General features: G+C 41.1%; 1 protein-coding gene across 1 annotated transcript in view; it reads right to left on the reverse strand.

Annotated features, from left to right (window-relative positions):
* Window positions 1–2,925: 2,925 nt before the first annotated feature.
* Window positions 2,926–13,163, reverse strand: part of LOC140243814 (ankyrin and armadillo repeat-containing protein-like) — a 29,602-nt gene continuing 19,364 nt past the window's right edge. The window contains exons 13-21 of the mRNA XM_072323482.1: window positions 12,698–12,939; window positions 11,192–11,342; window positions 10,393–10,554; window positions 9,180–9,409; window positions 8,089–8,247; window positions 6,454–6,571; window positions 5,620–5,926; window positions 4,044–4,093; window positions 2,926–3,152 (exon numbers count right to left, since the gene is read on the reverse strand). Coding sequence (XP_072179583.1) covers window positions 2,926–3,152; window positions 4,044–4,093; window positions 5,620–5,926; window positions 6,454–6,571; window positions 8,089–8,247; window positions 9,180–9,409; window positions 10,393–10,554; window positions 11,192–11,342; window positions 12,698–12,939 — 1,646 coding nt within the window. The remainder of the gene's footprint in view (window positions 3,153–4,043; window positions 4,094–5,619; window positions 5,927–6,453; window positions 6,572–8,088; window positions 8,248–9,179; window positions 9,410–10,392; window positions 10,555–11,191; window positions 11,343–12,697; window positions 12,940–13,163) is intronic.

The following is a 13,163-nucleotide window of genomic DNA, read 5'->3' on the forward strand; positions in this document are numbered from 1 at the left end:
CCAATACACTTACACTGTTATGGCAGGTAGAGAGGGAGAGATAGAAGATTTCACACAAGGTCTAGTGTGATCCAAATATATGTGACCCGCTACAACAAAAGGATCTAAAAGTTGAGGGAGGTTGATTTTCTGAAAATGGCATGACACTATTCCCTTACTCTTCTGCTTTGATTTCATATACACCATCATTCCTAAAAGTACTCGGTTGCGGCCAAGATAATGATTTTATGAGACCATGTTGAGTGGTCCAGGAAATCAATTTCGAGAAAACCGCCTTGAAAGTTTTCTTTCTGATGCAATTCTGATCAAGGGGAGGTATTCCAGTTTTCATCTCTTGACAATAGAAGGTTCGCTCATAGCAACCTCTGTGATGTTCATTCAAGCTTAGCGCCAGCAGTCTACGCACAACCAATCAGTAACCAGGATGCCATGCACTGACCAATAAGATCACTCCCTCGTTAATAGGGGCGGAGTCTATCTACGGCACTAAATCCAAATTTTTAGACACGTTTCTGTTTCCTTGACAGTTGGAAAAATCATGGTCCAGAAAAACACTAATTGCTTGCCTTTCCTTTGATCATTTAGCTTCAAAATTTTGGAAGATGATAGATGAAACATTAGATTACAACATCATGCAAACAACAGAAATTTGATGGTTTTGACCGATTTTGATGATCTGACTTCAAACTCGATGTTCTAGGCTCAGCCGTCAGCAACTTTCCGATACTTTTGTTGTGGTTAGTCACATATGGCAAGAACCGTGCTGGTGCCACAAATTATCTACAACGTGGAATTTTGTACGATCCTCAAGCAGGTCCCACTGTGAGAGGTATGACCTTAAAGAAGACATAATTGCAAAAGCTGCACATACTTTTAATCCTTCACTACTGTCTCTTTCTCAAACACATGTGTGCAGAATCTGACAAGGTCCTCAAGGGTAAATTTGTCCACTACATGTATGTGAGTTTTTAACCAGTTTGACAATGATCTACCAATCAGTAGTTGTCAGGCATCATTCTACATGGCACTTATGGTATCATACCTTGAAATCTGAACTGTGCATTCACGCTGTTGACTACTGGAATCCCAAGAAATCATGGACACATATTTGTGCATGGTATGCAGCTGAAAGCCCCCTGCACACCTTCACACCATGATCAGTGTGTATTTTTGGTGTCTCGACTGTGTCTACCTGGACAGGTCAGCCTTTGAAGGCACCTCACACTATGCACATATTGTATATTATGCGGTGCTGGTTGACCAATATTTTGTGAAATCAAAAACTCACCAAAATATTGCTTCCCCTCAACCCAAATGCCTTGTACAAATTGTCTGCTAGGTGGGATATCACTAACGCTTATGTCCACGCAGTTCTCAATTACGAATCTTACCACTTGCAACACTGTCCAAATCTGAGTCCAAATTCACAAATTACTATAAAACCAGAAATTTGTGTGTGCATGAAACCTTCATGATTTTGCATGGAACCAAGATTTGCAAAAGTTTTTGCCTACAAATGCAATGCCAGTAAAATGTGGTACAACATACTGTACAAGTATTAAAATTCACTTGTACTGCCGATGTAAACAGTTAGACCTAGTACGCGATCAAATATGATTGCTCCTGCACTTCCAAAATTAAAGCAATACCCTTTGTGTTTAACAGGCATCAAAACAAATACTGGTACTCTCTGATACTGTCATGATATTTCACTAAGAAAAGCCCCAAAATACTGAGTACTACAGATATATTTCATTCAGATGTAGATGTAATGAGCATGCATCATTTTTTCATGGTCAGTAATTTGTGAAAGTTCCACACTGCGAAAAAGGCCATCTGCTCCAATTTCCGAAAGTTTCATGCTGCTAATGTTTTTGGTTTTACAGTATAAAGGCATATACGTTGTACCTCATGCACACACACACACACACACACATTCATATGGAAATATCTCCCCACTCTCTCTCCTGCTCGGCCGTGATTTAGCAGAACTACGTATCTTGATTTCTTGACATTTTTTGTTTTTTGGCTTATTGAGTCTTTCATAACATCATGCTTAACATGTTAAAATATGATGTTACAACTCTTTGCCATTTTCAAATTAAAATTCTCAAATATCAAGGTTTTGAGGTAAAAATTACGTCATTTGGCTGGCGGAACTACGTAACTGCTATAGCTACGTAGTTTTGCCTGATCGTACTCCTTCATTGAGGCAGCTTGAGCGTCTGGCAGAACTACGTATCTCAAGTTCCGATCCGTATGCGCGTCATATTTGTAAACAATCTATGGGATTCTCATGATCAGGCAGAACTACGTATCTTTTAATAAACTTAAATATGTGGCAATGAGCATGTATTTTGAGTTAGATAAAACATAAAAGTTTCCTTTTTGCTATAGAACACAATTCTAAGTTATGTAAATCACTCTATGTTAAACGGTAGGCGATTAAACTTTAAACATAAATATCTCGAAATTGCTTCAAACGAGATACGTAGTTTTGCCTGAGCCGCGGCAGCTATGTCTCTCTTCCCCCTATGCACCTTTGCATTACTACCGCTCCCTCGTCTACCCTGCCAGTAGAATTCTATCCCATGCTACCTTGTTGGAGGTTTGAGGTAGCGTCAATCCCATACTACCTTGTTGGAGGTTTGAGGTAGCGTCAATCCCATGCTACCTTGTTGGAGGTTTGAGGTAGCGTCAATCCCATGCTACCTTGTTGGAGGTTTGAGGTAGCGTCAATCCCACGCCACCTTGATGGAGGTTTGAGGTAGCGTCAATCCCATGCTACCTTGTTGGAGGTTTGAGGTAGGGTCAATCCCACGCCACCTTGTTGGAGGTTTGAGGTAGTGTCAATCCCACGCCACCTTGTTGGAGGTTTGAGGGAGCGTCAATCCCACGCCACCTTGTTGGAGGTTTGAGGTAGCGTCAATCCCATGCCACCTTGTTGGAGGTTTGAGCGAGGGCCGTGCCATTCTCCTCAATCTTCACCTTCCGCGCTGTTCCCGTTGACAGGACCCTGGGACCCCTGGTCTGGCGGGAGCGCACTGGGGCAGACGTGGAACGTGGAATAGGCTTGCCTGCCGTTGTGGCAGCCGTCGTCGGGCGGCTGTTGAAGCCCATTGTGGTGTTAGGCCGACTCTGTCGACTCGATCCTTTGAAAGGGATTGACACATACACGCCATTAAGATGTCACAAATGAAATTGCAATGGATAGGCACATGAATTTAAAGGTGCATGTTGTGTTGAGACTAACAGTACACTAAGTTTGAGTGAGTCAAGCATACCCTAGACCTGCATGGAAGTTGATGGAGAGTTATCCAATCATTTGCTTCTGAAAAACATTAGTCTTTATGCAGCACTAAATTCAAATATAGACAGGTTTGACATTTTGGGTGACCTGAGTTGAAACCCCTAGTTATCTTATAGCTAGCTATAAATGGATTACCTTTGCTACAAGTCCTTCTGCTTGATGCAAAGTTTTCTCGCAATATGTTTTTCTTACTCAACTCTAACTATGGTAGTACTACAGGATATGCACAGAAATATAAGCAGAGAAATATATGCACAGAAATATAGGCAGTTGATTGATTTTTGTGGATTTTGTGATACCTTTGGCTAGAGTGCAAGTCTAAAATCTGTGAAAATATCTTTACAATTTTCTGTATGCATTTTGAACGGTGTGAATTGTGTGCTTCATCACATTAACAAATACTGCTATAGAAGTAGTACAGCTGTAGTCCTATGTGCATGTGTGTGTCCTAGTATTTATTTCAGTGCATGTATGCTAGTTGCTTTCTGTGCAGACCGTACATTCAAATGGATTGTTAGTGTGTGCTAGTACATCAACTTTCATGGGGTGTCAAATCAAATTCTCCCTGTTTGGTGAATTGGATGAAAACATACAAATATAAGCAACTGCACTGTGCAAGTACATGTATAAGAACCTGTGAATAGGTTTTATAGCCACTCAGTGCCAAAGTTTAATTGTGCAAATGTGAAGATGTTTAGAGAAGTGTTGAGCAGGAATGATGCAGAATACTCACCCCTAGGTCTCGGAGGTGGGACTGCAGCTGGTCCTCCATGCTTCTCCAGACTGAAGAAAGAGAGAGAAGAGGGGGGGGGGGGAATAGAACAAGCTTAGAATAAACATCCAATAAAAGAAGAAACCTCTCATTTGCGTGATATTCTTGGGGATTGATATAGTATACAAATAGTAAAAGGTCACGAATGTGATGGTACTTGCACAAGGTGAAAGACATCTTTCTCCGGGTGCGAAATCTCGTTCCATTGCACCAGTGAAGACCATACACTATTTGTTTTATACAACACCTCAAACGTCAACAGATGTGGTCCACACAGATTCTTGAATTTAGCACAGAAACAGCAACCATTTTCCGTAAAAGATAATGAGTAGCCGCATTCACAGTCAGCCCTGTACGTACGTACGTGAAACCAATTGCTTGAAGTTGTTTTACAAATATGAGTGACAAAAGTGCACGCTTGTAAATGCGCTTGCAATTGTTGAGAAAAATGTTTGTTTATTGTGACATCAGAGCCATGCAAAGGAACAAAAACATTGAATCAATTATGAGTTTAACACAGAGTCAATGGAAATTGGTGACATCAGCTATGCGCTATCCATTTTTGCTCAAACAAAATTGCACATCTGACTAAGCCACAGCGTGTGATGGTACGTTTAACTGAATGTCATGTGATGGGCAATCAACTCAATTGGATAGCTATATTCTTTAATAGGTGTTGTATAAAAGCAACTACTCTATGGCTAAAAGCGCAGAATCATGTGAACAGGATACATCATTTCTTTCATTGCCATAATATCTGAAGCAGTCAAAGAAAGAAAAAGAAAGAGTCTCACACCACTGTTATTTCTCACTGCAAAACATGAAGCAGAACAAAGTGGGGAGGTTTGCACAACAAGCCCCCTGAAGAAGGGCAGGTGAGAGCCCTCCTTGAGTCTGTAAATATGAAGGCAGAAAAGACTGAAGAATACTGCTGTTTCATATATTGTGTTTAGTGGTTGCCAGGATCTCAAAATGGCAAAGACAAACGTGATGCTCTTAAGCACATACCACTGAAATTGTAGTGGAATGTTCATTGAATTTGCACAAGGGTTAAAGGGACTGTACAGTACTGGTTGAGGGGAGGATTCAGGTTTATAACATTCCTAAGTGAGATAATGAGAAACCTCTTATGAAATATGAAAGAGCATGTAATTTTAAGAAGGATTCAACGTTTATTTGATGAAAATTGGTTTTCAAATGGCCAAGATATTTTATTAGGATCTCTTTGTTTCACCTTGTTTTTGGATATCTCAGTCATTTCAAAACCGATTTTCATCAAATAAACTTTTGATATCCCATAGAATTGTATGCTCTTTGACATCTCATAGCGTGGTTTCTGAATATCTTGCAAAACATTAAAAGCTAAATCCTCACCTCAACCAGAACTGTACAGTCCCTTTAACACTTCATACGTTTCAATGCATTCTATTCAATTCCATGTGGTTACTTATTTGCAACATAAAATCAGTCCTAACTTACAATTACAATGTAGCTTCATTGAGTAATCTGCCACTGAGTTTGAATTTGTACAGTGTACCTGAGTGCTGGAAGGCCAACAATTTCCTGTCGGCGGAACTCCTCCGTGAAGTCCCGAGAAATCTTCCCGTCCTTGTCCAAGTTGTCCATGAGTTTCTGGAAGAGGCCCGGCGTGTTGCGGGTGGCGATGAGCAGGAGCCGCGTGGCTGTGCGGTTGAAGGTCAGGTAACCCACGGCGACGGCGGCGGAGTGTCGCACCTCCATGTTTGCTGAGTGGAGGTGGCCTATGAGGATGTCGACTGCACCCGAGGTGATCATGGCGTCTGGGATGCCCGCCCTTGTGTGAGCAAGGCTTGCCAGCAGACTCCCTGCAATGGTGCAAAGTTAAGCATGAATTGAATGGACAGCTAATCAACATATGAATGAGTATTGCTGGTGGCATCAAGGACACAAGTGTGTTATTATAATAGCATTATTTTCCCTCTCTTTTTTTTTAGGGGGGGGGGGGAGGGAGGGAGGGAGGAAAAGAAGGGGTGTGGGGAGGATTTAAGGAATTGGGGATGCTCACTATCCTGCTGTAAGGATTCACATGTTCCTCATAATTATTAAGAAAATTTCCAACACCTGCAAAGTGTGTCTGTGCAAAGTGCTCCAAGTTGCAGTATCTGTGGAAAAGTTCTCATTGAAGAATGAGGATGGCATTGCAAATCAGTGCAGACACAGTATTCTTCTGGTTATACATTGATGATTTCTGCATCAACACAAAGGAAGAATGGACCGAGAACAAAACTTAATTAACTGGAGATAAATGAACTGGCCTCTTTGCTTTCCATGAAACTTTTATCATGAAACAGAGCATTCACAATAGGGCTGAATCCACAGTCTGGTCGCTTACCCACTAAGATGACAGTTTCCTCATCATCAGACTTGAGCAGACTCACGAGTCTTGTCACACCCTCGGCCGATAAGGAGACCTGGTCGCGGTCAACAATCACCCTGGCTAGAACCACAATCTATTGGGATAGGAGAAGAAAACGGTGAGGGACACCAGAAAACAGCCTCTACCCAAAACATGTCACCTACTTGGGTCCATGCCAAATGTTTACATGTAGTTTATGGCACTAAATGTATCATCTGTATGCTAGTCACTTTAGGTACACATCTAAAATTCAAGTCTACAAGGGCTGTTCCACTGTTTGTTTTGAATTGCTTCTTCGCTTTCAGATACACACTGCTCTATAGCTAAACATATCTTTATCCATGATAGCACAATACATCAATGAAACCTCTACGGAACAGTCAGAATGCATGCCATTTCAGGCATGTTAATCAAAATTTAGGACTTGTTACGAAAACAACTACAGCTTGGCCACAATCTGCTTGGTAATGTTATGCTTAGATTTAACAAGCCTATCTTCATTCCTGTAAAATACTTGGTTTTGGTAAGCGCTTTTGATGCCACAACAAAGAAGGAAATCCTTGTGAGAAACAAGACTTTACTATACATCTGGTATACATACACTAAGAACATATCATATGATGACAATGATTTCTTGCTATGATATACAATCACAAATTTAACAAAGTCAGAAAAGATCATTGCCCATCAAGATGGATAGGGGAGGACAGAGACTCAGGCCGATATATTCTCTCACATGTATATGATACCATTCTCTCACGTCCAGCGTCATATCGCCATCTACGACGCGGTCTGAAGAAGCCACCAGTAGGAGGCGAAAGTACTCACTAAGGTACAAAATGATTTTTGTGATAGTGAAAGAAGAACATACTTCTATTAAATCACCAATCAGATGAACGTCATTCAGGATTCATGAATACAATGTACTTTGTTGATAAAGAGCTCTAGAGAAAATGGGTTAAGATATCATCATCATCATCATCATCATCATCATCATCATCATCATCATCATCATCATCATAATCATCACCATCATCATCATTGTCAACATCATTATCATCATCATTACCATCCTCTTCATCCTTCTCCGCATCATCATACTCATCATCTTTTTCATTTTCAACACCATCATTGTCACCACCACCACCACCATCACCACCATAATCACCATCATCACCACCATCACCATCACCACCATCATCACCATCATCACAATCACCACCATCACCACCATCATCATCATCATTTATCATTCATCTCTCACATTTTGTTTGGTAAGACTTTTCACTTCCTCTATGGCCTATCTTCAGGATGCCCACTCTGCGGTATAAAACTTCATAACGCCCTCTGCAAATGCCTCTTTCCTGGTCTTGCAGAACCTGTCCCATGGTCTTGGATCAGACACAAAGAAGTTTGCAGCTTCCTATACCCAGAGAATTTCATCTCTTCTACCACAAGCCCATACAACCACAGTTGCATCAGCCTATAATTATACCCTCTGAAAATCTCAACAAAATTATGGGACACACCAAAGGCCCACTCCCTATCTATCCGGTAACTATCAGGATTTGAAACTCTACGGATATAAAACGATCAGGTTGCCATGGTTACCTGGTAAGAGGCATGAGCCTGGTGAGCCTCTTTCTCTGAATCGATGAAGCGCTGAAAGTTGGCCATCCTGATCCCTCCCGCCTCCCTGATGGCGTACTGCTGGCTGGTGTTGTTGAAGGCAAATGTAGCTAGGGCCGTTCCTGCTTTCAGTCTCACGTCCTAAACAAAAACACAAATATAATGTAGACACCAATGAGAAATCAAACTCACTTCTGTACCTCTACCTCATTTAGGCTGACACAGATACTTGAAAGCCCAGTGTGATTATGATATAGAAACAGGGATTCCAGACGTGACAACGTTTGATGTAACATCAATAACTCAATAAGTTGGAAATGGAAATGATTGATACCAGGCCAATATCCATTTAGCAGGGCTTTTCTCCTTCTCCCTTTTCTCAGTCTGCATAGACTCTACACTCTCAGTTTAAAAGAAGTGGCAACTCCTAATTGATTTTGAAAGGAACTGGTCACACTTTGTCATGAGAGGTTGATAATGCAAAGTGATGCATAATATTATCATGATAATGCAGCTAAGCAAAGTACAATCATACACTGTAGCTCTACAAAATTTCATGAAAATGTATGTACTGACTTACAAGTGCACGTTTGACAAAATCATGTAACCATTCAATATCCAGATTTGACACAAAGTCAACTTAATGTGGCAATAATAAATGTGGCATAAAATTTCATCACTGGTATCATATACTAAGCAAATGATTTGTATGCTCCTGCTGCTACAATTACATACCCATGAATGATTTGCTAAGAATTTGTGAAGAGGGGAAATATTCGGAATCAGTGGTCTACTTGAAAGGCAAAATGGTAAACCAGTACTGATCTTGAAAAACAGGCAACTCCCGTTATAATAAAGTTCTTGGAACCAGCAGTTTTCTTTAGTTATATCATTTTTTTTTTTATTGCCGAATGGATAAAGTGTATAAAAATGCATAGATGACAATTCTAAGATCAGAGTTTTACTTCCTTGAATCCAACATAAATGTTATAACTGTGTACGTTACAACGCGAGTGCACTGTATGAAGGAAAAGTGGAAATTTTGTCCCCTGACCACATCCAAATTCTCTCACCTCATCCCGCTCATGCAGCAGCTGAAGGAGGAGCTGGATGCTGAAGAGGGGCTCCTCCTCCAGCATTTTCTGGTTGCCACGGTTACCGAGGATGATGGCGCCAAGGGTGATGGCGATCTCCACCTTGATGAGGGGGTTCGAAGAGCTGCGCAGGAGGCTCACCAGGGTGGTGATGGCCCCCTCCTCAGCGATCTTGCCCTGGGTGACGGGGTTGTTCCTGTTGGCCACACCTGTGAGATAAATCCCCATCAGAGATGAGAAGAACTGAATCAGTGTTCAACTGCTTGCATAGCAGAAATCTGCACTGTCTAACTTAAACTATTAAAGAGAGTAAACAACTTACAGCATAATCATAGGAGAAAAGATATTGCAAAGTAAGTTTAATGTCCCATCTATCTCTATTCTATTTCCTACAATTTTGCAAAAAACACACACACAAAAAAAACAAACAAATGAACAATTCATTCACTGTGATGACATTGTTTCATTATAAAAACAACAATTTGTTACGTCTTGATTAGAGCTTGCCAGAAAATAAAGAAAAATCTTACGGACAAAAATGAAAATGTTGAAAAGTATGGAAGCTACTTCCTTTCAAAATGGAATGGACAAGTCTCTGGGAAAGTTATTTATATATTGAACAAACAAACCCACGGATATATCCACACTGCAGTAATGTAAACCAAACAATGTTCTCAGTATGTAAGGGTTTGCAAAACCATTGGCTGTGAGTAGCTTCAGAAAAGCTGTGCAGGCGCATCTATCACTGTCACCTTATAGTATTCTTTTATCATGAGCTCTTTTTTGAGACATGACTATCATTTTTGGTACTGAATAGTGTCACTCTAATAATTAATATTTGCATAAGCTCCTCTGTAAAGTTATTTTGTATGAGCTCCCCTGCGGAGACTTCCAATATGAGCTCCCTTGTGGAGACCTTGTGAGCTCCCTTGTGGAGACTTCCAATAATTATATGAGCTCCCTTGTGGAGACGTTATGAGCTCCCTCGTGGAGACTTTATGAGCTCCCCCGTGGAGACATATGGTATATCTGATATTCTTGTTTGATACTTTTAAGATTTATTATGTTTGATTTATGTCGGTATTGTCTGGGGCAAATTATTTGTTGTACAGGGCCCCATTTTTTTTCTCTCTCTTCTTTCTTTAAAACACAAACACAAATATATCACCACTGGAAGAGGAGCTCGACATACCAATGCAGAGGGTGCCCAGGGCTCTGATGACCGTCAGGAGGACACGCTCCACAGTTTTGGTGGAGCGTAAGATGCGGACCAGTGGGAGGATGCCATTCTCTTTCTTGATCTCGTTCTGGTTGTCGAAACTCTCCCTCGTGAGAGCAATCATGGCCATGCAACCTGTAAAAGAAATAAAGGGGGAGGTGTGAGGCAATGCAAACATATTGACCTCTGCCCCTATGATTGTTAAATGACTGATTCAACATTACACATCACACAATTACTGCACAAAAACAATACCAAAAGTGGGGGTGGGGGGGGGGGACCCCAAGGGCATATGACATGCTGACATTTGCAAACAGGAATTAACAGGTTTCATATGGAAAGAAATCACAAACTTTGCAGCTTATTCCAGAGAGATTACCAACTGGGAAAATGTTGTTAACAACAATGAAGGTACCTTGGTGAGACAACCCGATCCATCCCTCATACAAATGTGTTTCACTGACTGAGACATATCTATCTCTCATCTTATTTGTTTCATTTTCCATCTGAGAAGATGGATGGATAGCCCATGTTCAGCTTCACTAGCTGGTCTTTCATGGGGTCTAGTTGGATGTGGGACTGATCACTTTTAACAGGGTATGCACCCTGCTCTGTGCGATGATTGAATAAAGCAGGATCCTCTACAAGTATGAGTTGTGACTCTTTCACACACGGGACCTCCATTCTATGTCCGAGCGACAGGGTGTTTGCCATTTACTAGAGGGGACGGTGTGATTACACACAACACTGTTCAGCTAGACTCGGTACCCACCCACATACTGCAGTCTCTCTGACTTGACAATGAGGTCGATGATGCCGCCGATGCCAATGTACTGGGCAATCTCCTTCTGTTGTCTCCTAGTGTGTCCCGCCAGGGCCCACAGGGAACATGCTGCCTGCTCCTTCACATCTAGGGCCCAGAACTACGAAGATAGAAACACCACAAATGTCATGAACATCATCAATGAATTAAACAACACCACATGAAACAAGATCCATATGAAAAAGAAAAGAGTTTCATTACGCATCAAAACCAACTTTACCTACATACAGGAAGGGGAAAACTTGTTTAGTGTCAGCACATCGTGTACCACAGAATTCCACACACTTGTTCAGAGTTACTGTCAGGGACATGTGACAATGGTGTACCGGTATCTGGTGTGATCTCCATTTAAATTATACACAAAGATTAAAAAAGAGCACCTTTTCAATGTACATGTGAGTATTGATATCTACGTATTAATTCTCTCAGGGATAAAATTAACTTGTTAGTTTTTATCAATATACTCTAAGATGACTGAAAATATGAATTTTAAAGCTCGCACATAATCTATGCAGATCTACCTTAATCATAATTTTTTGCATGTCACAATGAAACCAGAGAGAAGTTTGGGAAACAATATTAAAATGGTATCACATCAAAGCCTGAGAAAAATTGTCACAGGCTTGCTGAAGTCAGCTAATAACTTTAAAGGGAGTGTACAGTACTGGTTGAGGTTAGGATTCAGGTTTATAACATTTTTTGGTGAGATAATAAGCAACCTCTTATGAAATATGAAAGAACATGTAATTTTGAGGATTCAACGTTCATTTGATGAAAATTGGCCTTGAAATGGCTGAGATATCCCAAAAAGCGATCTAAATAAAATGGACAGGCCACGACTTCTATTAGGATCTCTTTACTTTACTTTGTTTTTAGACATCTCAGTCATTTCAAAACCGATTTTCATGAAATAAACTTTTGATTCCCCTTAGAATTGTATGCTCTTTAACATTTCATAGAGTGGTTTCCAAATATCTCGCAAAATGTTACAAGCTGAATCCTCACCTCAACCAGTACCTTACAGTCCTTTTAGGGTGTCTTGTGACACAGAGAATGACAGGGTAGGATCCATCTTTGGGTGCATTTGAGCACTTGCCTAAAATCTACTGTACCGTACCATACCATGCCAAAAGTTGACCACTTTCTGATGTGTTCTAAAAGTGCACCATAACAGTACCAGAAATATACATAAAAAGAATGTGTACTACATCATGATGCAAACAGTTGATTCTCTTTACTTGGGACACCTATATGTAGCTTGAGTGTGGCAGGTGCGTGACCCTTTTGCTACAAAACATGTGACCTCTCTGACTTGAGTCCAAAGATAACTCACGAGGTACACTACTGTATCTCAACAGAGCGCTTGAACGTTCCCAATCTGGTATGGTATGGTACGCATTAGCTAGGGTCGGATAGGTTCACATTCGAGCACTTGAAAGCGACCTTTGACCTTACCGTCAGGAGCTTGATGAGTGCCGACGGAGCCTGGAGGTCAAGGATAGCACGCTGGGAGTCTGGGTTGTTCTCCCCAAGGGACTCCAGAGCTGCTGCTGCCTTTACCTGCACCTTGATGTTGTGGCACTTGATGAGTTTGACCAGCGGGTCGACAGCCCCAGCAGCTATCACTTTGTTCTGATTCTCGTGGTGACCGTACGTCAGGGCTGCGAGGGCAGCAGACGAGGCCTCCTTGAGGTCATCTGTGATGGTCAGTGATTGGTCAGGGATGATTGAAAAAAATCATACTATTTTCGCGTACAGATATTTTCACGAATTGCTACTAGGAGAACATTTTCACGTGCTGTTAATTTCGCGGTTGCGAGGTCTAACTGTGCTTATCTGTTAGCACGTTGTGTAGAAAACCACCGCGAAAATTTCAGCTCTTACAGTAGTTTTACTTCCATAAAATGAAAAAAACTTCACC

The sequence above is a fragment of the Diadema setosum genome, chromosome 20 (genome assembly GCF_964275005.1).
Source record: "Diadema setosum chromosome 20, eeDiaSeto1, whole genome shotgun sequence".
Classification (NCBI taxonomy): Eukaryota; Metazoa; Echinodermata; class Echinoidea; order Diadematoida; family Diadematidae; genus Diadema; species Diadema setosum.